Source organism: Myotis nattereri (assembly GCF_964212035.1).
Source record: "Myotis nattereri genome assembly, chromosome: 2".
NCBI lineage: Eukaryota > Metazoa > Chordata > Mammalia > Chiroptera > Vespertilionidae > Myotis > Myotis nattereri.
The window spans coordinates 107,060,487-107,087,776 of record NC_138076.1 but is presented as its reverse complement, the minus strand read 5'-3'; the positions used below and the strand labels follow the sequence as shown (position 1 = coordinate 107,087,776).

Below are 27,290 nucleotides of genomic sequence, written 5' to 3'. Positions count from 1 at the left end.
TTTGTCATTGATCTATGGATATTTCACTTCATTCATTTATAAGTACTATCATCTGTGAAAATAGCATCCAAACAGAGTTAGACCATCATCAGTATCATGCTTCTCTCCCATTGAGTCTTCTGTCTCCCAGCACCCATGAGAGTTGTTAAAAATCCAGATATAGAGTAAAAAGTTACCTTATATTTAATATAGATTTGTTATAAATTAATCATTCGGTCTGGCCAGCATGACTCAGTGGTTGAGCGTAGACCTATGAACTGGAAGATCATGGTTTGATTTCCAGTTAGAGCACTCGATCCCCAGTTGGGGGGGGCGTGCAGGAGCCGATCAATTATTCTCTCTCATCGTTGATGTTTCTTTCTCTCTCTCCCTCTCCCTTCCTCTCTGAAATCAATAAAAAATTTTTTTTAATAGTTGAGCTATTAGGCATGCATTTTAAGATAAATATTTCTTAGACTTCGAAAGAATCTATTTATAGATTTGGTTTACTAATTTTGATTTGTCAACTGCCATAGATTAACAAAATGTCAGTATTTTCAAATGTGAACATTCATAATTTACATGTAAATAAAATGTGGATTTAAAGACATTTTATCTTTGGCCATGACACTATTAACCTTTGTAGGTCTTAGTTTTAATTTTGTCACTGAAGGTCTTGCTTCAAACTTCAGTTGTCTGTAATTCAACTTGATAACTTTTTGACAATAATAAAGATATTGATTTTATTTATTTATTTGTTTTAAATATTGTTGAGAGTATTACAGATGTTCCCCTTTTTTCTGCCCATTACCCACCGTCACCCAAGCCTTCACTACCCTATTGCCTGTGTCCATAGGTAATGCATACATGCTTGTAAGTTCTTTGGTTAATCTCTTCTCACCCACCCCTCCCCCCTTCCCTCTGAGATTCATCAATCTGTTCCATGTCTCTGGTTCTGTTTCATTCATCTGCTTATTCAGTTCATTAGATTCCTTATTTATTTTGATTTTAGATTCAATTGTTGATAGATTTATATTTATTGTACATGTCTTTTATCTTCTTATTAACTGCTTTTCTAAAATATTTTTTTATTGATTTCAGGGAGGAAGGGAGAGGGAGAGAGACATAGAAACATCAATGATACGAGACAATCATTAATTGGCTGCCTCCTGCACACCCCCTACTGGGGATTGAGCCGGCAACCCATTCATATGCCCTTAACCAGAATTAAACCCGGGACCATTCAGTCCCCAGGCTATCCACTGAGCCAAACCAGCCAGGCTCTCTCCCTGCTTTTAAGATTATTTCTTTGTTTTTAACCTTTTGCATTTTATTTATTTATTTATTTATTTTCTGTTCATCAGATTATTTATTCACTTGATTTTTAGATTCACTTGTTGATAGATGTGTATTTGTTGTTCATAATTTGTATCTTTACCTTTTTCTCTTCTTCTTCCTCTTCTTCAAGGATACATTTCAGCATTTCATATAATACTGGTTTAGTGGTGATGAACCCCTTTAGCTTTTCCTTATCTGTGAAGCTCTTTATCTGACCTTCAATTCTGAATGATAGCTTTGCTGGATAAAGTAATCTTGGTTGTAGGTTCTTGGTATTCATCACTTTGAATATTTCTTGCCACTCCCTTCTGGCCTGCAAAGTTTCTGTTGAGAAATCAGCTGACAGTCGTATGGGTACTTCCTTGTAGGTAATTGACTTTCTTTCTCTTGCTGCTTTTAAGATTCTCTCTTTGTCTTTTGCCCTTGGCATTTTAATTATGATGTGTCTTGGTGTGGTCCTCTTTGGATTCCTTTTGTTTGGGGTTCTCTGCGCTTCCTGGAGTTATAAGTCTATTTCTTTCACCAGGTAGGGGAAGTTTTCTGTCATTATTTCTTCAAATAGGTTTTCAATATCTTGCTATCTCTGCTCCTTCTGGCACCCCCATAATGCAAATGATGGTATGTTTGAATTTGTCCCAGAGGCTCCATACACTATCTTCATATTTTTTTATTCTTTTTTCTTTTTGCTCTTCTGATTGGATGTTTTTTGCTTCCTCATATTCCAAATTCTTGATTTGAATCTCAGAATCCTCTCCTCTACTGGTGGGTCCCTGTAAATTATTCCTTATTTCAGTTAGTGTATGCTTAATTTCTGACTGGTCCTTTTTCATATCTTTAACATTCTCACTAAGATCCTTGAAAGTCTGACTAACTCCCTTGAAACTCTCATTAAGATCCTTGAACAACCTTATAACCATTGTTTTGAACTCTGTATCTATTCTATTGCTTGCTTCCATTTCATTTAGTTTTATTCTGGAGACTTCTTTCATTTTTGACATATTTCTTTTTTTTTCTTCTTAAAGTATTACAAAGAGTATTAAACATGTCTCCTCTTTTCCCTCTCTTGACATTCCCCCGGCCTCCCCGACCCCCCAGTGTCTTGTGTCCATTGGTTATTCTCATATGCATGCATACAAGTCCTTTGGTTGATCTCCTACCCTCCCCAGGCTTCCCACTGTAGTTTGACAGTCTGCTCAATGCTGCTCTGCCCCTGTATCCATTATTGTTCATCAGTCTATAATGGTCCTTATTGTCCATATTTGAGTGAGTTCATGTGGTATTTTTCTTTGCTTCCCAGGGGCCGTCTCAGTCTCACAGGGGCCATCTCAGCCTCACAGGGGCCATCCCAGCCTCATAGGGGTCGTCCCAGCCTCACAGGGGCCGTTCCAGCCTCACAGAGGCCCTCTCAACCTCACCAGGGCCAATTCAACCTCACCGGGGCCGTCTCAGCCTCACCGGGGCCATCCCAGCCTCACGGGGGCCGTCTCGGCAACATGAAGTTTGGCGTTTTGTCCTTTGTTGGGCAGCTCCTTGCTGGACAAAATCTCCAGGTGTTCCTGGTGGCTGAATATCTGGTATGCTTGCTTAGATTTCGTTTTCTACCAAGTGCACAGACTGCCTGTCTGCCGTCTCCCAGCGTCCCATGTGAGACTGGATCTGGTGGACCTGCCTGTGCGTTTGCTGGTACAGTCGTTCCATGTCGCCAGCCCAGCCGGGTCCGGCTGCAGTTTCCTCCGAACCTGATTCTGCTTCTTGAGTGTGTCCCTTATGTATGCGAGGAGTTGAAATCTGCATTCTGCTGGGCTGGGCTGCAAAAGCGCTGGTGATTCCCTTTGTGCCATTGGCACAGCTTGGGTGGGGATGTAAATTGAGTAGGGCGGGGTCCCCGGGAATCACCAGGACGGAGCAAGGAGCAATGGCATCTCCGCCACTCCTCACCTCTCCGTGACACCGCGTCTCGCGTCCCTGAGTGCTGGCAAGCAGCTCCACAAGACAGCCACTCTCGCTCTCCGGCCCGTTGCCAGGCTATCCCGCTTCTCCCCGTAGGGGTCTGAGACCTCATAATCCCGCCCCAAACAAGCTCAGTGGACTCGAGTCTGCAGCCCCTTCCGATTGAAAAAAACCATGCATCCAGTTGCAGCCCGCTTGGCGCACAACTCCATACCTCCGTTCTTGGAGCCTCTGTACAACCTACTCATTCTCAATGCTCTTCTTTCTTTCCTTCCACTTGTAGAGCTTCCACTGGGCCAGCTTTCCTATGGTTCTGAATGATAGCTGTTTGTCTTATAGTTAGTAGTCTCGATGTTGTTGTGGGAGGCAGCACGCACAGGTCTGTACCTTACGCCGCCATCTTGGTTCCTCCATTTTTGATATATTTCTTTGTCTCTGCATTTTGACTGCATCCCTGTGTTTGTTTCTATGTATTAGGTAGAGCTGCTATGTCTCCTGGATTTGTTAGAGTGGCCTTGTGTATTTGGTGTCCTGTAGGGCCCAGTCTCCTGAGCTGGGCACTCTAGGTGCATCCCTGTGTGGCCTGTCTTGTTGTAGTTGAATTTTGATTGCTGTTGGCATTACTGGGAGGAGTTGTTCTCCAGGCCAATTGGCTGTGAGGACCAGCTCTGACTGCAGTGGAAGAGCTACTGTGCAGGAGACACCCCTATAAAACAGGACTTGCTTCTGTGGGGCTTTGGTGCTTACTGAGCCTGCCCTGTGGGTGTGTCACTCTTGGATGTGCGAAGTTGTAATCTGGTATGGTGAAGCTGTCCCCCCAGGTGCACTGGTTCTGAGAGGTGCAAAGTTAGCCGCTGTATTGGACCTCTTATTGATAGATATGGGGCATGCTGTCAACAGCTGATGCTTGTTTGAGAGGTTTTAGATAACCAAGACAGGCCATTCATATGGAGAAGCCAGGGAATCACCAAGGCAGAGCAAACAGTGTGAGCCAGGCTGATGGAAACTCATATATGGCTGCCAGTCAGCTCTGTGATGGGAGGAGGTCTCAGCATAGGAACAATTACCCCTGTGAACACTCCTACCTGGGCGAAAGCCACCTGTGAGTTCCTGCCCCGATGCCAGACAGTACAGTTCCTCCCCATATGTCCCTCTATCCCACTGAGCCTTTGACCCAGTGGTGGAGCTTAGAGGGAGTGAACCCCTTAAGAGCAACACCTGGGTTTTCAGCAGCCTTCATGTCACTCAGCCACAATCTCTGCTCCTTTTTACAGCCTGAAGTTATGGGGACTTCTCTTCGCAGCTGTTTTGATTTTTAAAACAAAACAAAACAACAGTTTTTGGCTTTAGCTATTCTTAAAATTATCATTTCCATATATTCAGGGTTTACAATGTGAGGGTTTAATTCACAGCCCTATGTCAGAAATGTAGTGGGGGGTTTTTTAGAGTTTTCTCATATTTTAGATCTATGGCATTATTTCATTTCTGTTGGTAATTATATTTGTCTTCCAGTTATTAAACCAGCATTTATTCCTCTTAACGCATGTTCTCAAATTTTTCCCTTCTCTTTTCTCACAGATGCTGCTTTTTTTACTGCAGGCTCTTTTAACTTCTAGATGAGCGCCTCCCTAATTATATATGCATATGAATTATGGAACTCTTCTTAAAATGCATATTCTGGTTTCCATAAGTGTTGTGGGGCCTGAGGTGCTGTGCTTCCAGCAAGCTTCCAGGCGATTCTGAGGCCACCACCTTTATCCCCATTTCTAGTACCCCTCCCAATCATTCCGCATACTACTCTCAGTACTATTTTTCTGAGAGAGACATCTGATTGTTTTACTCTATGCCTTCAGGCTTGATTGTATATGGAAATAAAATCCACACTCTTTAGAGTGGTTTTCAGAGAAGATGCTCGAGAAATAGGCCTGTCTTGCTATCATTCTTTAATCACCATCTTCACTTTTGGGAGAGCAATTGGTAATTAATACACATGCCAGAAGTTTCACTCTTTTTACTCTTCCTCACTGTGCATCTGCCAGGTAAGAGTCTCCCTGTCAGGGCACTGTTGAAATCTTACCTCCTTGGCAACGTTTTATTCCACTATTCTCAGTTTCTCTACTTTGTCCCATACCACTTTATACATTTAATATAGTATTTATTACATTGTTTCATAATTCTTTGCTATCAAGAAAATATTTAAATGTCTACTCTGCATCATGCACTATTCTAGCGGTGAACACAATAAAAATAAATAAGTAAAAATGTCCCATTTGACTTACATTTTTAGCCCTTCCTCATTTCCTCCTTTTCTTCCTCCATTCCTCCTATTCGTCCATAACAATAGTAAGACTTTCTTATTCATCTTTGTATCTCTGTTGTCTGGCATATAGTAGGACAGTGGTCGGCAAACTGCAGCTCACGAGCCACATGTGGCTCTTTGGCTTCTGGAGTGTGGCTCTTCCACAAAATACCGACTTCTGCGCATGGGCCACAAAATTTCAATCACATTGTACAGGCACTCCCGCACGTGGTATTTTGTGGAAGAGCCACACTCAAGGGGCCAAAGAGCTGCATGTGGCTTGCGAGCCACACTTTGCCGACCACTGTAGTAGGAGAACTGTGTGTGTGTTTAGTTAATTTGATCGCCTACTGTTTGCAAACTGCTGTGCTAGTATTATAGGTAGGGCCCCAGAGAAGAAAACAGGAATGTTTATTTCCCATAAGTAGCTTATCGAAGAGGAGGTGTTATTTTTAAGGAGCAGAAAAAAGGGTATTCACTCACTATTGCTACAACATTTTATTTTTGCCTCTTCAGAGGGACAATATTATAGGTAGAAACTGAAGAACTAGAACTTGCCCCTGGTGAAAGCAATACTGGTAAGAAGGGAATCATCCTTGTTAAGCATTCCCACCTAAACCAGAAGAGAATGTCTGTGGGTGGGAAGCAGGAGATGGAAAAGGAATTAGTAGTATAATTTGAATTTGTGCCTACAAGATTGACTTTATTTTTTTTTTTAAGGTATGTCAGGTAAAAAAAAAATTAATGTAGATTTTGCATTTTGCTCGGCAGTGTGATTGTTTTGTAAAGTTAATGTTTTAAATTATTTGCTACACAATAAAAGAAGTGATCCATATGTATCCTTCGGCTTCTAGGAATTGTGGCATGCCTCCACACTGATCTGTGGTAAACTTCTTGCTGTCCCCTCCCTGGTAAAGCCATTTAAGTTTTTATCTGTTCAAATATGGCCTTTATCATAGCTCACTGTGGTACTTCTGTTCTTTGCAACACTAGGAAACATCAGTTAGTACAGATTACAGTACCTTTAATCAAGAATGGCATTATGCCCTTGATTTACAATGATGGGGAAAAGGACAGAACACCAATTGAAATGTGAACATATTCACTTCTGAAGGAGTTGTGGAGGAACCAGCAAAGTGGAATTCAGCTAGGAAGATTTTCTAGATAACAGTTTTTCATGTAAAGGACTACAGATAGTATGGCTTGGCGAAAGGAAGGAGGAAAGGGATTTCTTTCTATAGGGAGAATGGTACCTGTGAAGGCTTGGAGAAAAAGAGTGGTGAGGTGGTTATTGTAGCTGTTAAAACTATCAGGCTTTTCCAGTGGGAAAAGCACTGGACTGGGTGATCCTGGTTTCACTTGGCTGTGATTTGCTGAGTGCAATTGAAGAAGTCACTTTAATCTTTCTAGACCTAGTTTCTTAACCTTTAAACTAGAGGCCCGGTGCACGAAATTCGTACAAAGGTAGGGTCCCTAGGCCTGGCCAGTGATCAGGGCCAATCCGGACTTTCCTTCCCAGCTGCCAGCTGCCGGCTGAGGCCTTCCTTCATTCCGCACCACCCCCTGGTGGTCAGGGTACGTCATAGCAATCAGTCAAACTCCGAAGGGAACAATTTGCATATTAGCATTTTATTATATACTAGAGGCCCGGTGCACAAAAATTTGTCCACTCGGGGGGGAGGGGGTGTCCCTCAGCACGGCCTGTGCCCTCTCGCAGTCTGGGACCCCTCAGGAGATAAGGACCTGCTGGCTTAGGCCTGCTCCGGAGTGGCAGAGGACAGGCCTAATCCCTAGGTGCAGCCCCTGGTCGGGCTCAGAGCAGGGCCGAATGGGGAGTTGGGGGGCCACCCCCTGTCATGCACAGAGCAAGGCAGATTGGGAGGTTGTGATGCCACCCTCAGTCACGCTAAGGGTAGGTCCGATTGGGGGGTTGGGGCACCGCCCCCTGTCACACTCAAGGCAGGGTCGATGGGGAGGTTGCGGCACCACCCCCTGTCATGCACAGAGCAGGGCCAATCAGGGGCTTGCGGCGCTGCCCCCTGTCACGCACAGCGCAGGGCCCATCAGCGAGGTTGGGGCTCCGTACCCTGTCACTCACAGGGCAGGGTCAATCGGGGTTGGGGAGCTCCCCCCTGTCACGCACAGAGCAGGGCCCATCAAGGGGTTGGGGAGCTCCCCCCTGTCACACACAGAGCAGGGCCGATCATGGGGTTGAGGAGCTCCCCCCTGTCACTCACAGAGTAGGGCCGATAGGGGAGTTGGGGCACCGTCCCCTGTCATACACAGAGCAGGGCGGATCAGGGGGTTGGGGCGCCACCCTCTATCACCCACAGAGCAGGGCCGATAAGGGGTTGGGGCATCGCCATTGTTACACTCAGGGCAGGGCCGATGGGGAGGTTATGGCTCTACCTCGTCACACTCAAAGCAGGGCCCGTGGGGTGGGGGGGTTGGGGCGCCGCAACCTGTCACACACAGAGCCGCAGGGCGATCAGGGGATTGGGAGGTCTTCCCCTGTCAGAAACAGAGCAGGGCCGATAGGGAGGTTGTGGCCCCGCCCCCTGTCACACACAGAGCCGCAGGGCGATCAGGGGGTTTGGGCACTGCCCCCTGTCACGCTGATCCCAGTGCAGGGAGGCCTCGCGGCTCCGCTGATCCTGGTGCTGGGAGGCATATTACCCTTTTACTATATAGAATAGAGGCCTGGTGCATGGGTGGGGGCTGGCTGGTTTGCCCTTAAGGGTGTCCTGGATCAGGGTGGGGGTCCCCACTGGGGTGCCTGGCCAGCCTGGATGAGGGGATGATGTCTGTTTGCAGCTGGTCACACACCCTTCAGGGTGGGGGTCCCCACGGGATGCCTGGCCAGTCTGGGTGAGGGGCTGAGGGCTGTTTTCAGGCTGGCAGGTCACTGAAGCTCCCAACCGCTCCTTTTTTTTTTTTAAATATATTTTATTGATTTTTTACAGAGAGGAAGGGAGAGAGATAGAGAGTTAGAAACATCGATGAGAGAGAAACATCATCAGCTGCCTCCTGCACACCTCCTACTGGGGATGTGCCCGTAACCAAGCTCAGAGGCCAGCAAGGCAGGTGGGGAACGTTGCAGTCTTCCTTCACTGAAGCAAGCAAGCCTCCTGTTCACTTCAAGCTGCCTGGCTGCCGGCCGCCATCTTGGTTGGCAGTTAATTTGCATATCGCCCTGATTAGCCAATGGGAAGGGTAGTGGAGGTACTGCTAATTACCATGTTTCTCTATTAGATAGAACTAGAGGCCCGGTGCACAAAAATTTGTGCACTGGCGGGGAGTGGAGATGGGGTGTCCCTCAGCCCCACTGTACCCTCTCACAGTCTGGGACCCCTCGGTAGATAATGACCTGCTTGCTTAGGCCCCTCCTGGGTAGCAGAGGGCAAACCCAATCCCTAGGTGCAGCCCCTGGTCGGGCTGATTGGGGAGTTGGGGCGCCGCCCCCTGTCATGCACAGAGCAGGGCGGATCGGGAGGTTGCGATGCCACCCCCAGTCACGCTCAGGGTAGGGCCGATTGGGGGGTTGGGGCACCGCCCCCTGTCACACTCAAGGCAGGGTCGATGGGGAGGTTGCAGCTCCACCCCTTGTCACGCACAGAGCAGGGCCCATCAGGGGTGTTGGGGCTCCGTACCCTGTCACAGACAGAGCAGGGCCCATCGTGGGTTGGGGAGCTCCCCCCTGTCACTCATAGATCAGGGCCAATCAGGGGGTTGAGGAGCTCCGCTCTATCAGGCACAGAGCAGGGCCTATAGGGGAGTTGGAGAACCACCCCCTGTCACACACAGAGCCGCAGGGCGATCAAGGGGTTTGGGCGCTGCCCCCTGTCACGCTGCTCCAGGGCCCAGGATGCCTCGCGGCTCCGCTGATCCCAGTGCTGGGAGGCCTCGCAGCTCCGCTTGACACCAGGGCAGTGAGGCCTTGCTGCTCAGCTGATGCCGATGCTAGGAGGCCTCGCGGCTCCGTTGATCCCGATGCTGGGGTGCCTTGCAGCTCTGCTGATCCTGGTGCCGGGAGGCCTTGCGGCTCCGCTGATCCCGGGTTTGGGAGGCCTAGTGGCTCCTCTGATCCCGGTCCTGGGAGGCATATTACCCTTTTACTATATAGAATAGAGGCCTGGTGCACGGGTTCGGGCTGGCTGGTTTGCCCTGAAGGGTGTCCTGGATCAGGGTGGGAGTCTCGCTTGGGTGCCTGGCCAGCCTGGATGAGGCGATGATGGCTGTTTGCAGGTGGTCACACCCCTTCAGGGTGGGGGTCCCCACTTTGGTGCCTGGCCAGCCTGGATGAGGGGATGATGGCTGTTTGCAGCTGGTCACACCCCCTTCAGTGTAGGGGTGCCCACTGGGGTGCCTGGCCAGTCTGGGTGAGGGGCTGAGGGCCGTTTTCAGGCTGGTGGGCGACTAAAGCTCCCAACCTCTCCTTTTTTTCTTTTTCTTTTTTTATTCTGGGATTTATTTACCTTCTATGGCTGTCACTGGAACTGAGAGTTGGCTTTAGCTCTGAGGCTCGGCTCCAGCTCTGAGGCCTCGGCTGCTGAAAGCAGGTATCTGGTTTGTTTGGTTTCTATAATTGAAACACTGTTTCAGCTCTAGCTCGGCCAGCCAGTTGGCTGAAAGCATGGGGTTTGTTTAGCTTCTGTAATTGCAACATTGTTTCTTAGAGTGCAGCTCAGAGCCCAGCAGCCACAGGTGGGAACCTTGGCTTCCTCCTTCATTGGAGCAAACAAGCCACCTGTTCGCTTAAGCTGCCTGGCTGCCGGCCGCCGTCTTGGTTGGCATTTAATTTGCATATCACCCTGATTATGCCTATGGGGAGCGTGTTGGAGGTACGGTTAATTACCATGTTTGTCTTTTATTAGATAGGAGGATTGAGGGAGTTGAAATAATATCATCTGAGATTTACCTTGCTGCTCTAGTATTAAGTAATTCTGGCTTACCTGTCAGAAGAGATGGCCTGGATTTTTTTGCTTCAACGTTCAGTTTCATTACAATTGCAGTTTCATATTTGCATTTTGAGAGTCTTACTTGCCTAGTGGACCAGGCTTAAAATATGAGCCATTCAAATCTTCCCCTTTGCTTCACATTTATTTCCGTTAGATCTTGAATTTATGTTTCTCCCTTTTCCTGCTGTTTCTCTCATTCAGTAAGTCCTTCAGAATCTTTCTCTTGGACTATTGTGTTTGACATTACATCACCTCCCACCCTATGCACTAGAATTTATATCTTATACATACCAACTAGTTTAATCTCAATGTGTTTTTCCTCTAATTGTGGTAGTTCTCCACTGTCTTCCAAAGAAAGGCCAGACTGATTAACTCAGTATTCAGTATTGGCTATTAGTCTTGGCTCTCATTACTCCCCTCACATAATCTACAGAATAGTTAAACTGAACCTAATATCTTCTTGGTGCCTTTGCTCCTGTTGTTCCTGCACCTGGTTATGCCCTGCCTCTCTCCCATTGTCAAACACATCACAGGCTTTCCATCTCAGGTGTGCCACCCCACTCACTGTCTTCATGAAATCCCTCAGGCTTCCCACAGCCAGAAATAATCCTTTTCTTCTCAACTCCCATAGCACCTTTTCTGTATCTAATAGTGCTAATTACTTTGGTTGTCTTTTCTTTATTTTTATATTTTTGTACTATCTTACCTCTCTAAACTAAGCTCCCCTGTGCAGGGTGGATGCTCAGTAAATATTTGTTGAATGAATGCCTGAATTATAGTTCAGGTCCCTGTTATTTTTGGTTGGTAGTGTTTCTTATTTTTCTCGATAATCACTAAAAAGAATATAGAAAAGAACCCTGCATAAAGGAACTAATAAGCTAATATATAAAAATAAGAATTATTGCTTTAGATCCGTTAATAATTCCCAAGTTTGTACTTAAGGCAAACAAAGTGTTTTCAAGGTTCAGCCTTGTCTCTTGAGTTTCATTCACCTAGGCTTTCAAGGCACTATAGAATCCTTTTCAGTTGAACTACTACCTCAAAGTAGTTTGTGTTTTGTTTATTTATATCAATTATAGTATGCTTAACAATTTTTTGTCCTGTGAAGTTTTTAGAGTGAGTGTTTATAAAATTAGGAATTTTTAAAAATAAAGTAATAAATGGAACAATTAAAATAGTTTACAAAAGAAATATACTGGTTTTATAGTCCTCTTTAGTACATACTGCCATGTAACACCTTGCTGAACAGTCACAAGTATATTCGTATTTCTGTGTATGAACATTGCTGACCTGTCACGAGTTAACTTGTGTCTTTTTCTCAACCTCTGAGGCAAGTATTTCCAGAGATGTGGCAGCAATACATCCTAATTCTTTCCATCCATCTTATATTATGGTAAAAGTTTTTTAAAAGATGCATCGTGGCAGAGAAGAATGTCACAGCGAATTATGTGCACTTTGTCTGATTGACCAAGTGACTTTGGTAGTCAGCTGGAAGATAGTAATGAGTCTAACATCAGGAAGGCAAAGGAGAAATGTGATAGTATATGACAGTGAAAGTGTTTCTGAAGAATGGGCAGAAAAAGACATTTTACCAGCCTTGGGGGATTATACAAATATTTCAGGCGTAGCTGTTCAATTTGAAGATGCACAAAGTATAAGTGAAGTAACCAATTTATCTTTTGACTAGAGGCCCGGTGGACGAAATTCTTGCATGGAGGCAAGGAGGTCCCTCACCCCGGCCTCCACTCTCACACAATCTGGGACCCCTCTGGGGATGTCCAACTGCTGGTTTAGGCCCGACCCCACAGGGATCCCTGCGGTATGGGACCTAAACCGGCAGTCGGACTTCCCTCTCGCAATCCGATTCCACTGGCTCCTAACCACTTGCCTGCCTACCTGCCTGCCTGATCACCCCTAACCACTCTGCCTGCCTACCTCATCACCCCTAAACAAGCGGGACCTGCCTGATCGCCCCTGACCACACTGCCTGCCTGCCTGATCGCCCCTAACCACTCTGCCTTCCTGCCTGATGCCCCTAACTGCTTGCCTGCCTGCCTGCCTGATCACCTCTAACCGCCTCTGCCTTGGCCCCTGCCACTGCAGCTTCATGTGGAAGGACATTCGGAAGGTTGTTCAGCTGTCTGGTCTACTTTAGCATATTACACTTTTATTATTTTAGATGAGGATTTTTTCTATCTTGTTACTTCTCAAACCAATTTACACTATCACTAAATGGAAAAATACCACGAAATCTTTGCTAAAACTTCACCATGGATGAATGTTACTTATAAAGAAGTTTCTTGGTTTAATTATATTGATGGGACTAACAAAGAAGCCAGAATGGAAAGATTACTGGCCAACTGACCCTTTACTTGGATCACACATATTTCCATAAACTATGACTGGAAAAAGATTCAAGCAGATACTTATTACATTCTTTCATCTGAACAATAATTCACAAGCAACATGTAACACAGACCATGTTCACAAATTAAGGCCTCTTTTGGATCACTTTATCTCAAAATTTAAATCTTTATATATCAAAACAGTTTTCACTCAATGAAACTGATTCAAGTAGAGGACACATCAAATTGAAGACATATAATCTGGCAAAAAATAATAAAATATGGAATTTTAGTAAGGATACTTTGTGAAAGTTAGAGTGACTATATTTGCAACTTCAAGATATACATGGGTGAAAGTTACAACAGACTGTATTACCTGTCTTACTCCCTTTTCTTGGTTCTTGGCATCATATTTACCAAAACAATTACAACATCGTATCTACACCTGAACTATTATTGAAGAACAACATACTGGTCTGTGGGACAATAAGGGAGACTGTGAGTTGCCAAAGCTACTAAACAAAAAGTATCCAGCCACACAAGCGAGTTCTAGCTCGAAATAGCCAGTCAGCAAGGTTTAAGGTCAGAAATTACATCTTACACATACTTTGTGCTTTCAGAACTATTAATAAGATCCTTGAAAGTTTGGTAAATAAATCTGGATAAAGAACTGATTATGAGCTAGTCAAACCATAAGCATAGTGGACCCTGTTTAAAAGAAAACTTTGCATGACTTAGAACATATTTCATCACCTCAGAAAATACTGGTTTATTGGGAGATTGAGAAGAAAAATAGGATCTCCTAATTCCCCCCCCCCCCCCCCCGTCACTTTTTGACCTTGTAGCTTCGGAGCGCTCAACTAATCTTTGTTTAGAATGCTGTGCCAAAACAGGCTTTGGCGTTGTCTACCTGATCCCCAATGAAAGCAAATGCATCTCACCTAGGATTAGACGATTAATATAGACATTACCTCACTTCTTTCCAGATGATGTAAGATTAATCTCAGTTCTGGTAATCTATCATCAGTCATGTAGGTATAGTGTACTTAAAGTATAAAAAATGCCAACTTATTACCAATGCTTTTTTCAAAATATAGTGCTTCTTTTCAGTAAATGAAGAAAAGTTTCTAACTAATTACATATTTGCTCCTTTAGTCTCTTGCCATTAAAAATAGAAAGCAGCCCTGGATGGTTTGGCTCAGTGGATAGAGCATCGACCTGCAGACTAAAAGGTCCCAGGTTTGATTGTGGTCAACGGCACATGCCCAAGTTGCAGGCTCGATCCCCAGTAGGGGGTGTGCAGGAGGCAGCCAGTCAATGATTCTCTCTCATCATTGGTGTTTCTATCTCTCCTTCTTCCTTCCTCTCTGAAATCAATAAAAATATATTTTAAAAAATAGAAAGCAGTACAGCATATTTATGTAAGTTAAATTCTTTGATAATTATTGATTTATAAAAAGTGGTATATGTGTACGTATTTCTTTTAGTGTACTGATAAAAGAAATGGAGCTTGGGAAGGAGCAAGGTGAGAAATAAACCCCATGGAAAAACAGGAAGTTGAACTCAAGTTGCTCCTCTAGCAGTAATTGTGGGGAAGATGGTCAGAGTTGATCCATGACTAGCATTTCTGCTACACTGACCATTATGATGCTTGGGAGAGGCATCAGGGCTTGAGGAGGCAAGGCATATGGATTTTAAGAAATCTCTGTGTTTGATCTCTCAACTCTCTCTCTCTTCCTTCTCAGGAGTTAGAAGCAGCTCTTCACAGAGATGATGCAGAGTTTATTAGTGACCTGATCGCCTGCTTGCTTCAGGGCTGCTATCAACGAAGGGATATCACGTGAGTAATTCTGATCTTACTAAATTTTTTGAAGAGAGAACCAACCAATCAACCAGTCATCAAAATGTTTCATGTCAACTAACAAACCAGTACTGATCATTAGCCAAAACGACATAACAGTGTAAACTGAGTATTTACAAATGGATTCCCAAGTCTTGTTTTTGGTTCTTTCTGCAGTTGACTTTTTAAAATGTTCTAATTGATTTTAGAGAGAGAAGAAGGGAGAGGCGGGGAGAGAGAGGTAAAGAGATAGAGAAACATCAAGATGAGAGAAACATCAATCGGTTGCCTTCTGTATTCTTCCTGACCAGGAATTGAACCAGTGACCTCTTGGTTCCTGGGTTTACACTCAACTGCTGAGCCACACCAGCAAGACAACATTTCTTTTACATCGGTGTTTCTCTCTCTCTAAAATCAATAAAAACTTTTTTTTTTAGTTGTTTTTGCTGAGCTGGTGTGGCCCAGTGATTGAGTGTCAACACATGCACCCAGAGGTCACGGGTTTGATTCCCAGTCAAGGCACATGCCTGGGTTGTGGGGGCTTGATTCCCAGTAGGAGATATGCAGGAGGCAGCCAATCGATGTTTCTCTCTCTTCGATGTTTCTCTCTCCCTCTCTCTCTCTCTCTCTCTCTCTCTCTCTCTCTCTCTCTCTCTCTCTCCTCTCCCCCCCCCCTTCCTCTCTGTAAAAATCAATGAAAATATTTTGTTTTTTGTTTTTCTTCTTGAATTTCAGATGTTTTAAAGAAAGGGATTTCTATATATATATAAAAGGCTAAGTGTCCATCTTTCCAACTGTTAGCTATGTTACACACTGACCACCAGGGGGCAGACGCTCAACGCAGGAGCTGCCATGACGCGCACTGGCCATTTAAAAATAAATAAAGGCAACACGGATCTGGTGCCGACAAACCAACACTAGGCTTCCCCCAAGTGGAACACAGGCCCCGCCACCACCCTGGAGCAACACCCCACCAAATTGCAGCCAACGCTGCCAAGACCCCATGGCACAAAATGTGGCCCACAGCCCAGCCCAGAAGTGGTGGCTGTGGGTGCTGGGTAATGATGTCACATAACAACGCCCTGCTTCCTCTCCCTAGCAACTAGCCTCCTTGGAGTTTCTTCAGCCCAGGAACCCGACTTGCATTATAGCCAGGTGCAAACATTTTACAGTTTAACCAAACGTATGTGAAGCATTTTCCCATGCCTCATCTCATTTGATCCTTACGGAAGTCCTGGAGTAGGTAGATAGGAGACTCAGTAGAATCCTATTTTCTTTTCATTAGCCGGAAAACAGAGATTTAGAAAATTTAGAAACTTGACCCAACTGAAAAGAAGTAAGAAATGGTGGAACTTGAAAATGACTTCAGGTTTTCTCACTGCTCAGAATATAGTCAAACACTGCTGCAGTTAAATATTTTACCCTTTGTTCTCCTGCATGATCTACAATAATAATCTGTTTCATGTTGATATTCACTGCTGTGTTGCTGACAATTACCTGAAAAAGAAGTTGGGGTCCTTCACTGGGCTGGAAAAAGTTTAGTTAAATCAGAAAGCAGGTCTAATTAAGCAAGTTTATTCTATATCTATAAAAAGTTAAGTTGACTGGCGCATGCACGGTACATATAAAGCTAACGCTGGTGCTAGTTGCATACATGTGTTTCCATCTGTCATTGTCGATTGTGAATTTGATTGCCACTTCTATTATAGAGAAAGGGCTAATAGCAATATTAAAATATTTCTTCTAATTAATTTTCTTTCATTGTGCACCAATCTGTGCACCAGGACACTAGTAGATTTATATAAGAAGGTATATTTATATACAAGGAGAATGATCACATTTTGGCTAAGATCAAGTGTATGTACAAGGAAAATGAATTGTCTTAAATTATAAACTGTCAAGTATCTTGTGGTAAGGTGGTATGGAGATGCCAAGAAAACTGTTAGCAAAAGTGATACAATTGAAACTGAGTAGGATAAAGGTGCTATTGGAAAGGAATATCAAACATGCAGTTGTTTGGGATAGGTAGAGGCTTTCAGGCAGATTGTAGGCACAAAGAACAACACTGTACATTTACAGTGTTTGTTGGGTTAGTATGTTTGTGCTTCCATTGCCTCGCACTGGAATATGAAAGTTCTCCCTGGCCTGGCCCAGCCTGTCTCCTGCCACTTTCTCCACTGAAGCTATCATTCTGGTGAAATGATCTCTATGTCATAGATTCCTCATTTTATTTTACTCTAGGAAAAACATGCCTTGTTGTTTGAGGTGCTTGGTGTGCATTAGGAATTCTAGAAAGTATGTGGTAGATAAAGGAATTTATTACCAAAGAGATATTGTCATCTTCTTACTCCCCGATACCAAAAAAATACCCCCTTTTATTTTCAAATTCATCATTGCCACACTATCAGCTTTTTACCACCAGTTTGAACTGCACTTTGTCCAGCTAGGGCTGACATATAATTCTTGTAAGACATCTTTGCTTAGTGAGAAAAAAAATTTTATTTTATTTTATTTTTTTAAATATATTTTATTGATTTTTTACAGAGAGAAAGGGAGAAGGATAGAGAGTTAGAAACATCGATGAGAGAGAAACATCGATCAGCTGCCTCCTGCACACTCCCCACTGGGTATGTGCCCGCAACCAAGGTACATGCCCTTGACCGGAATCGAACCTGGACCCTTGAGTTCACAGGCCGACGCTCTATCCTCTGAGCCAAACCGGATAGGGCGAGAAAAAAAATTTAAAATCATTAAGTAACATTATAACCAGATTCATTAATTGGAGTGTAGAATAACCATGTGACAAACACTTTAACACTTTATTAGGTACTTATCAAAATACAGAGAATTTCCAATCAAACTCTAACTGAGAAAAAATTTAGATTGCCATCAAGCTGCCTTAAATGTTTCCTATAGTTTTTCTAAGCCATTTTCAGAATTTAGAATATAGTATTTTATATTATGCCCTAAAATTTATGTATAACAGAATATAAAATTATAGTTGCACATTGGAGTAAATACTTGTATTCTAGAGAGGTATTATTCATCTTTGCATTTTAACCTGAAATATAATTAATTAGGCTAGGCAGACATTGAGTTTCCTTTTTGTTTGTCATCTAAGTCGTAGACCTAATTTTGAAGTGGCATCCAAACTCTTTGTTCTCTTTATCTGTGCAAGCAAAGATAAGACTGTTGGCCTCAGTTTCACAATCCATACCATTGATTAGTAAACTTTTACCTATTTTACCAGAATGTGCTGTCAGTGGTCTAAAATAAAACTATCTACTCTGTGAGAAACTCTTAACATATTTATTTTCTTTGGAATTTGTCAATAGAAAGTCCAAATAGATAGTATAATAACATGAGGCTTCAGAAAGGGACTTTTAGACCCTTCCTGTTACTGCCTCTTCATTTTCTGCTTTCTATTTAAGATTTGTCAGCTGTCAAACCACCAGCTCTCTTTCCCCTGCCCTACCTACTCTCTGTATTTTATATTAATGTATTTTTGTATCGGGGCCATCTGGCTAGGCCTCAGACATTCCACAGCTACCTAGAGGACATCATTAACTACCGCTGGGAACTGGAGGAAGGGAAACCCAACCCGCTGAGAGAAGCCAGTTTCCAAGACCTGCCTCTTCGTACGCGTGTGGAGATCCTACACCGCCTCTGTGATTACCGGCTAGATGCAGATGATGTCTTCGATCTTCTCAAGGTGCTTAACTGGCAAGCCCTTGCCCTAGAGCAGCAATTTTCAACCTTTTCATCTCATGGCACACTAAAATTTCTCAGCACACCAAAAAATATATTTTTGTCTGATCTGACCAAAAAATAGGTATGATTTTGATAAATTCACATAGAATGGGTATTGTTAGCTGTTGTCTTTTTTTTTTTTTTTTAATGATTTAAGGCAGTGGTCAGCAAACTGCGGCTCGCGAGCCACATGCGGCTCTTTGGCCCCTTGAGTGTGGCCACGAAGTTTCAATTGCACTGTATGTGCATGCCTGCACGTGGTATTTTGTGGAAGAGCCACACTCAAGGGGCCGCAGTTTGCCGACCACTGATCTAAGGGAAAAGAGGTCATTGCCCCTATCTAAATAGTCAGGTATTTCATGTTTTAAAATTCTTGCAACACCAGTTGAAAATCGCTGCCCTAGAGGATGAAAAACACCAACATGTTTCCTAAAGTCTGAAATTTGATTTAACATAATTAAAATATTTATTGAAAGTCGAAGACTTTAACATGTTTATGCAAGTGAAGTTTGTCCCTACATGTTTATACACATTATAAAAAAAGTGCTAGAGAAGGAAGGTATAGTTCTTCGCTCCCCCTTATTCTATTGTTATCTATTTAGAAGTCTGTCTCAGAGTGGGAGGGTGTAGGCCAGGGGTGGGCAAACTTTTTGACTCGAGGGCCACAACGGGTTCTTAAACTGGACCGGAGGGCCAGAACAAAAGCATGGATGGAGTGTTTGTGTGAACTAATATAAATTCAAAGTAAACATCATTACATAAAATGGTATGGTCTCTTTTTTTTTTAGTTTTGTTCATTTCAAATGGGCCGGATCCGGCCTGCGGGCCGTAGTTTGCCCACAGCTGGTGTAGGCTATTGCTTTTCATTCATAGGAAAAACAATTTCTAATCCTGTTTAGTTAGAAATGATCAAATATATTGATGACTTCTCAGTTCAGCCCTACTCATGTACATGATATAAAAATCATTGTGCAGTTTAGCACAGTCTACTGAAAACTCAAGGACTTTAATAGCAATGACCCTGGGGTAAAGTGGGTACTGTAGTTTATGATAGATCTATAATAGAGGATCATGTGAGACAGCTTTCATACAGCAGATTCTGCTCTGTTGTAATTGTCTTTTCTTTTATGAATGCACACATAAAATAAGTCAAGCCAAATATATAATGCTAGAGGCCCAATGCACGTAATTCGTGCAAAAGTGGGCCTTCCTTCCCCCAGTTGCCGGGACCTGGGCTTCCCTCGCAGAAGGAGGCCCTGCCCACCCGCCTCAGCCTGCCCATCAGTGGCCTGGGCCTCCCTCTACAGCAGTGGCTCTTAACCTTCCTAATGCCGCGACCCTTTAATACAGTTCCTCATGTTGTGGTGACCCCCCAACCATAAAACTATTTTTGTTGCTACTTCATAACTGTAATTTTGCTACTGTTATGAATCGTAATGTAAATATCTGATATGCAGGATGTATTTTCATTGTTACAAATTGAACATAATTAAAGCATAGTGATTAATCACAAAAACAATATGTAATTATATATGTGTTTTCCGATGGTCTTAGGCGAGCCCTGTGAAAGGGTCATTCGATCCCCAAAGGGGTTGTGACCCACGGGTTGAGAACAGCTGCTCTACAGGGTGATCATGGGGTGATGGCTGGGCCCCCCAACAATTGCATCACACCCACCTTGACTGGCCTGGCACCAGTGAGTGTCATAGTGTGGTCCTGGATGGTCATTCCGCTGTTCAGCTGTTTGGTCAATTTGCATATTGTGCTTTTATTATATAGGACTAGAGGCCTGGTGCACGAAATTCGTGCACGGAGAGGGTGGGGGTGGGAGGGAGGTTCCTCAGCCCGACCTGCATCCTCTCCAATCCAGGAGCCCTCAGGGGATGTCCTACTGATGGCTTAGGCCCGCTCCCCATGGTTCTCTGCTCTCTGCGGGGCCTGCCTGCTCCACACCATGGCGATGGGCAAAGCAGGCTCTACTGGGCACTGCGTACAGGCAGTGCTTCCCTGCTCCGGGTTGCCACAGCAATGCCTTCCGAGCTCACATTGCTGGGGTGACGCTGCCAGCATCCTGACCTGGCTGCTATGGGCACCGCCATCTTTGTCACCGAGTGGCAATTAATTTGCATATTACTCTTTCATTAGATAGGGTGTTCATCAAAATTCCTTTTGATTTCTTTTTTTGTAGATGAAATGGGAGCAGTGTATTTCATATGCCCTGATTGAATATTACTTAGGTACTTGGGCATGTTTAAATATAAGGTATATCTGAGTATAAATTTGGAATCCTTATTAAGTTTTCTCCTCTTTTGTTCCCCATATCCCCAAACCTCTTTTTCCTGTTCTTGAACCTAGGGTCTAGATGCAGACAGTCTCCGCGTGGAGCCATTAGGTGAAGATAATTCTGGGGCACTATATTGGTATTTCTATGGAACTCGAATGTACAAGGAGGACCCAATACAAGGAAAATCCAACAGAGAACTCTCTTTGAGCAGGTACATTGTTTAAGATCAGAGCTTTGATAGCTAGTGTACAGAAATGTCATTAAAACTAAATGCATCAGCAGCACTATGTTTTTTTCTTATTAAGGAATTAATTATGACAGCACACCTGCAAAGAGATAGAAAGGGAGTTGTTTCATACAGAAATAAAAAGGAATTGAACTGTAGCCACTAATAGCAAGTGGTGAAAGGTTCTGTTTTGCTGTGAAGTTTCTGAGGAGCACCACTTCCCTTATCAGCGACTGTTCTATACAGCAGGTTCTTAGCAGTACAGTCATTTCACTGCCATTGTTTTCCTCTTTTGTACTCAATGTCTGAACCATAGCCTTACTAACTACTCTTAAATGAGGAAGAATCCTTTCCATAGCATCCTGTAATGATGCCACCATCTTTTCTTATTGCTGGGAGCAGTGCTCACTATTAGGAAAGTGTTAGGTCTTACTCAGATTTTAATATTGTAAAATGTCAGTTTTCCTTGATTCAGCATTCTAATGGAAGATTGGAAGTCACCCTGCCCTTTCCCTATGATGGCTGTATTTAACACATTAAGCGCCCAGTCAGTCACCAGTGACTGACACTATACTTTCCATCTGGAAGACAAAACAGGCTGGGCGCGTAACGTGTTAATCTATTTCAGTAGCCTCATGGCTAGGAAAGCTGTACTTAAAATACATCAGTACTATGACAAAACATTTCTATTTAATATGCTGTCAGTACTAGATAAAACATTTCTATTTAATATGCTGTTTCTTAGGGAAAGTGAAGGACAAAAAAATGGCTCAGGCATTCTTGGGAAAACAGGAAAAAGAAGAGGAAGACCCCCCAAACGGAAGAAACTACAGGAGGAGATTATAGTGAGGTAAGACAATCTTGTTAGTCCTTGACGGTTTTAGATCCTCTTGCTGAAAGGAACCTATTTTCACTTGTTCCTCATGCCGTGAAAAGGACATGGGACCTAAATTATGGAGACCTGGATCAGAATCCTCATGGAATTATAAGTGTGTACTAGGAAATCAGAAACCCTAGCTGCATGACCTCTAGCAGGTTACCTATTTTCTAGGTAACCTGTTTTATTGGACAGTGGACGTACTAATAGGAATGATGATTAACTTGAAGTAGACAATGAATGTGACAGTGTAGCAGATTGAAAAACTATGCTCATCAGTATGTATTAACTTCTAAAAAAAATTTTATGTCACACATTTTTATAGGAACATGGAGCAAATTACTTCTGTGATTGTGTTAATAATCAGCATTTTAATAGACATATCTTATATAAGTTTAGGGTTAGTTCTTTCCCATTAGGGAGATTTTAGTAGCAAACCTGCTTTGTTTTGTTTAGAATTCAATTTCCTAAAATAAAGGCAAGTTATTAAACATGTTTTAAAGTATTTTATATTTAATTTTAGTAAAGAAAAAGAGATTCTGTTACATTTGGGAATTTTTAGAGGCCTGGTGCACGAAATTCATGCAGGGGAGGGGGGGTCCCTTCAGCCCAGCCTTGCACCCTCTCCAATCCAGGACCTCTTGGGGGATGTCTGCAGGGATTGGACCTAAACTGGCAGTCAGACATTCCTCTCACAATCCTGGACCACTGTTTCCTAACTGCCCTCCCTGCCAGCCTGATTACCCCTAACCGCCTCTGCCTGCTGGCCTGATCTCCCCTAACTGTACCCCCTGCCAGCTTGGTCGCCCCACACAGCCTACTGTTCAGTCATTTGGTTGTCTCTCACTACCCCGCCTGCTGGCCTGGTCGCCCCACTCAGCTGCTGTTTGGTTGTCCGTCCGGTTGTTTTGGTCATGACAGACCCTGGCTTTTTATATATTAGGATGTCATTATCTTTTAGGAAATTGCAGCATGTGAATCTTAGTGAAGGGTTTTCAGAATCTGACCTATACTATGTAAATATACTTAAGGATCATAGCTGTTATTATACACCTGTGGAAGTTAGGTTGTATTCTTAAAAATGAATGACACGTCAATCTGCTCAGTCCCTCTAAATTTTAGCATTGATAAATAATCTAAATGCTTGAAGTAAGCCAGATTTTTAATGTTATTTATTAACAACTAAAAAGTATTTCTAGGAATCAGATTATGAATAAACCTATCAGAATTTGATTTTATTTTACATTTAAGAATCAGTATTCTGCTTAACTTTCAGAAATTAGACCAGACCACAGATTGCAGCTTTCCTTCCACAGTGTTTCTGAGAAATGTCCTATAATTATATTCTGTACACACAACATCTGTTTCTGGATTTTGTTAGCAATCTATACCTCCTTAAATATTCAAAAAGCTGATTCATATCTATCTCCATTTCTCTATAAGTGAAATTAAAGTACCTTAGTGTTAGGAATACAGTAAAACCTCAATTTTGCACACCTCAATTTAATGGACTTTGGATTTAATGGACAAAATTTCCAGTTCGTATGTCATATGTGAAAATTAACACCTTGTTAATTTTAAAATTCTTTTAACCAAGACTTGCTACAGGTTATTTTTGTTGTTATTAATTCACTAGGTTTTGTGTGTGTGTGTGTTTTTTAACTGATTTCACAGAAGAAGGGAGAGAGGGAGAAAGAGATAGAAACTTAGATGAGAGAGAATCATCAATTGGCTGCCTCCTCTGGGAATACAGCCCACAATTTGGGCATGTGCCCTGGCTTGGAACTGGACTGTGACCTCCTGTTTCATATGTTGATGCTTAACCACTGAGCCAGGGCTTCACTGTTATTTTTAACAGATTTTTGCGAACAGGCCATATTTTGAAAAAAACACTTTAGTAATTTTGCCAACATAATAAGTATTACATATCTACAAGTATAGTCTACATTTAAATAATGTTCAGCAAATGAATAGCACGTGGTCACACCACATCTCGCAGGTAATTGGTTCTGTTGTCATTTGGTGTGACTTTCTGCAGCAGTTTCTACTTGTACCATGGATGTTCCCACATGCACTAAGCCACGCCCCAGCCACGTGCATTTGTTTACTAACAGTGACTGGTGAATACAGCATTTATTGGATTGCTTCAGTATAAATTTAAAATTACAGTTGTACATATAGAAAACTGAAATTAAACTTTCCATACATAGTTAATTTTAATTATACAAATGTGTCTACATTAGTTAAAACAGGTAAACTAAACTAATTTGTCAATTTTTAACATACACATTCAGAAAACCTACTTTATTATATAACGAACTTTCGGCTTTAATGGACAGTCCTCACCCAAATTAGTCCATTATATTGAGGTTTTACTGTTTAGAATCTTTTATCAAGCGTACATAGACTTGTGCCTCTAACAGTGATTTTATTCTTGATAGCTCTATATTTAAATATTTTTATATTAAATAAAATTTAAAATTCAATTCCTCAGTCACATCAGCCACAGCACATTTAAGTGCTCTGTGGCCACATGTGGCTCATGGCTACCAAATTGACAGAAACAATATAGCACATTTTTATTCGCACAGAAAATTCTGTGGAACAGTATGTCTAGTATGACTCAGGGTACAAATAATTATGATCCTTAACACTCATGCTGAACATTTTCGCATTTTAGAATTTAATGCCCATCATCCCTGTAAGGTCAGCATATTAACAACTCCATTTTATAGAAACATTAATTAATTTTCACGAGGTCATGGTTAGTGCCAAGTCTTATTCTTAACCTATGTCCTTAACCTCTACCTTATATGAGGCTAAATTTAAATATAGGATTGGCAAAAGGAGGTTTACAGTTGTTAATACGTGAAACAGTTAATTCTTGTATTATTATTTATTAATTATTTATTTGTATTACAACTGCAAACCTATTTTTGCCCACCCTTGTATGCCATATCTTCAGTGTAGCTTTGAGTTAAGGGAGTACAACATTGGAATCTTTATACTTCTTTTTTTCTTGGTATTTAACTGTTAACACTTTATAGTTCTTTTTTCCCCTCTTGGTATTTAACTGTTAACACTCCTCTATTTGATATTTTTTGATGTTTTAGAAGTTAATATTTTCCTATGATTGATGTTACCATAACAATGAGTCCCTATGTCAGTTTTTTCTCTCTATTCCAATACATCTACATCCTAGTATTCATTTTTTCAGTAGTCATTTCTTATAACCTTACCCTCTTGATACATACACACACACACACACACACACACACACACACTCATATTTAGTTGGGTCTACCTGATAGGGGAAATAACAGTTTTGAACATGTCTGTGTTTAACTGTTAATCTCTTTTTCAGTGAGAAGCAGGACAAAAATTCCATGGCATCTGAGCCACAGACAAGAAATGGTAATGACCTCTGCTGGAGTTTTTGGAAAAGATTAAGTCAATGCAATTGATTTGTATTGTGATGGGGATTCTCATTTTCCAGAGTCATACACTGCAGTTATGATTATTGCAGTACCATCTAACTAGCCTTGCTGCCCTTCAGTTCTCTCTTCCTTGTACTTTATTCTGTGCCCGTCTCTCCTGAAGGATAACTTTATATCAGGAGTAGTTCTTTTCACTTTTGCCCTGTTACCTGGCCTCAGTGTAATATCTACTCAAACATTTAGGTGAATGAGCAACTTCTGAAAGAGCAAGCAATCTTTTTAATGTAAAATGCTTTACTACATAAAAGAGTATACTGGTTTCCTATTGAGATTTCAGTTTTGTAATCCAAATCGCATAATTTGGAGGAGAATATAAATTTAATAATAGTATCTTAATGTCTGTGAAATGGGGAAGATGCTGCAAAAGGTCAAATCAAAACTATTTGCATAGGAAAAACTAAACACTTAAGCATTTCTACTATATTCACATCTACCCTATAAAGGTCACAAAAGTTATATTTATATTGCTTTTGGTCAGTATTCACTGTTAGCTGTAAACAGTGATAGTAACAGGAAAATCAAAAGTATACATTATCAGTCTTCAAATTAAAAAGGAATAGGTCTTTTATTCTGATTTCCTGGTTTTGCTCATGAGCCAGAGTAAAAAAAAATTGAGAATAAATAGGAAAAGAGGATTTATTTAATGAACCCATCCCTTTTTTTTTCCGGGTCCCAAGGGCCAGGTCAAGGCACTTGGTGGCTCCTGTGCCAAACAGAAGAAGAATGGAGACAGGTCACTGAGAGTTTTCGAGAGAGGACCTCCCTTCGAGAACGGCAGCTCTATAAGCTCCTCAGCGAGGATTTCCTACCCGAGATCTGCAACATGATTGCCCAGAAGGTATGCAAAGGAAAAGTATTCCTCCCCTCTGTATTAGGTGTAAAGCTGCATTGTTTTAAGGATTATTCATTAGAGCTTTTAATACATTCCACTGTCTCCTGGATGTGGTATGACCTTTATCCTTTCTTCTCTGGAATATTATAATGGGACCTCATGTCACTCATGGGCCTTGACTGTGGACAACATAATTTAATTCTCTTTATCCAAGAAGTCCTAAACCCTCCACACCCACCCCCTACTTCATTACTTAGAGTGGCTTTTCACAATCAGGAAACATTCCCTGAACCCTCAGGTATGTCTCATATCACCCTCTTCATAACTCTCTCTATATGCTTTTTTCCCCATCATCATCTTATTGTCTGTCTCTTTTCCCCTAAGCAACAATCTCTAACAAGTATTTGTCTTTGTATGTCCAGTGCCAGCTCTTTTTCCCAGCTCCATCTGAGCTGTATGCCCTCTTCTCCACTTCAGGGCAAGTTGTAGTTTCATAAACCATACAGCCTATGTTTTCATGTATATGCATCCTAATTTCTGACTTTTGCAAACATCTTTTCCCCTCTACTTCCCTACCCATTCAAATACTTCTCTCCCAAAAACTCCACTTAAAGTCATTATTTCCTTGAGCTGTCCATTGCTCCTAGTCTTAGGATTGTCCTCCCTAACATGTTAATTCATCGCTTACTTAATTCCATTGTGAATTTAAGCTTCTTTAGATTAAGGACTATGTCCTACTCATCATTTTGACCCCCACAGCACCTAATGTAATGTCTTTCCGTGGTGGGTGCTCAGTAATAATTTACTTTGCTTGTTTCATTTCCATAATTTTAATACACGTTAATAAAAGACAGAAAAAATTTGACAGGCTGCCAATAAAATATGAAGAGAAAATATTTATAAATTACTAGGGGCCCAGTACACGAATTCATGCACCTTGAAAGGAACTGTGGGGCACGAGGTTGCAGCGGGCACAGGGGCGGGTCTCAGCCCATCCTCTGCATTCCCGCCGCCTTCACTTCCACACGCTGACAGCTCCAGCTCCACTTGCACCCGCTGACAGCGCAGAGCGATTGGGACCAGCACCAACAGCAGGTGCAAGCAGTGGCTGCTAC

General features: G+C 42.5%; 1 protein-coding gene across 1 annotated transcript in view; it reads left to right on the top strand.

Moving 5' to 3' along the window:
- Positions 1–27,290, top strand: part of CECR2 (CECR2 histone acetyl-lysine reader) — a 221,925-nt gene that overhangs the window by 152,388 nt on the left and 42,247 nt on the right. The window contains exons 2-7 of the mRNA XM_081083531.1: positions 14,615–14,709; positions 18,238–18,421; positions 20,815–20,954; positions 21,715–21,819; positions 25,211–25,260; positions 26,021–26,181. Of these exons, the coding sequence (XP_080939657.1) occupies positions 14,615–14,709; positions 18,238–18,421; positions 20,815–20,954; positions 21,715–21,819; positions 25,211–25,260; positions 26,021–26,181 (735 nt within the window). The remainder of the gene's footprint in view (positions 1–14,614; positions 14,710–18,237; positions 18,422–20,814; positions 20,955–21,714; positions 21,820–25,210; positions 25,261–26,020; positions 26,182–27,290) is intronic.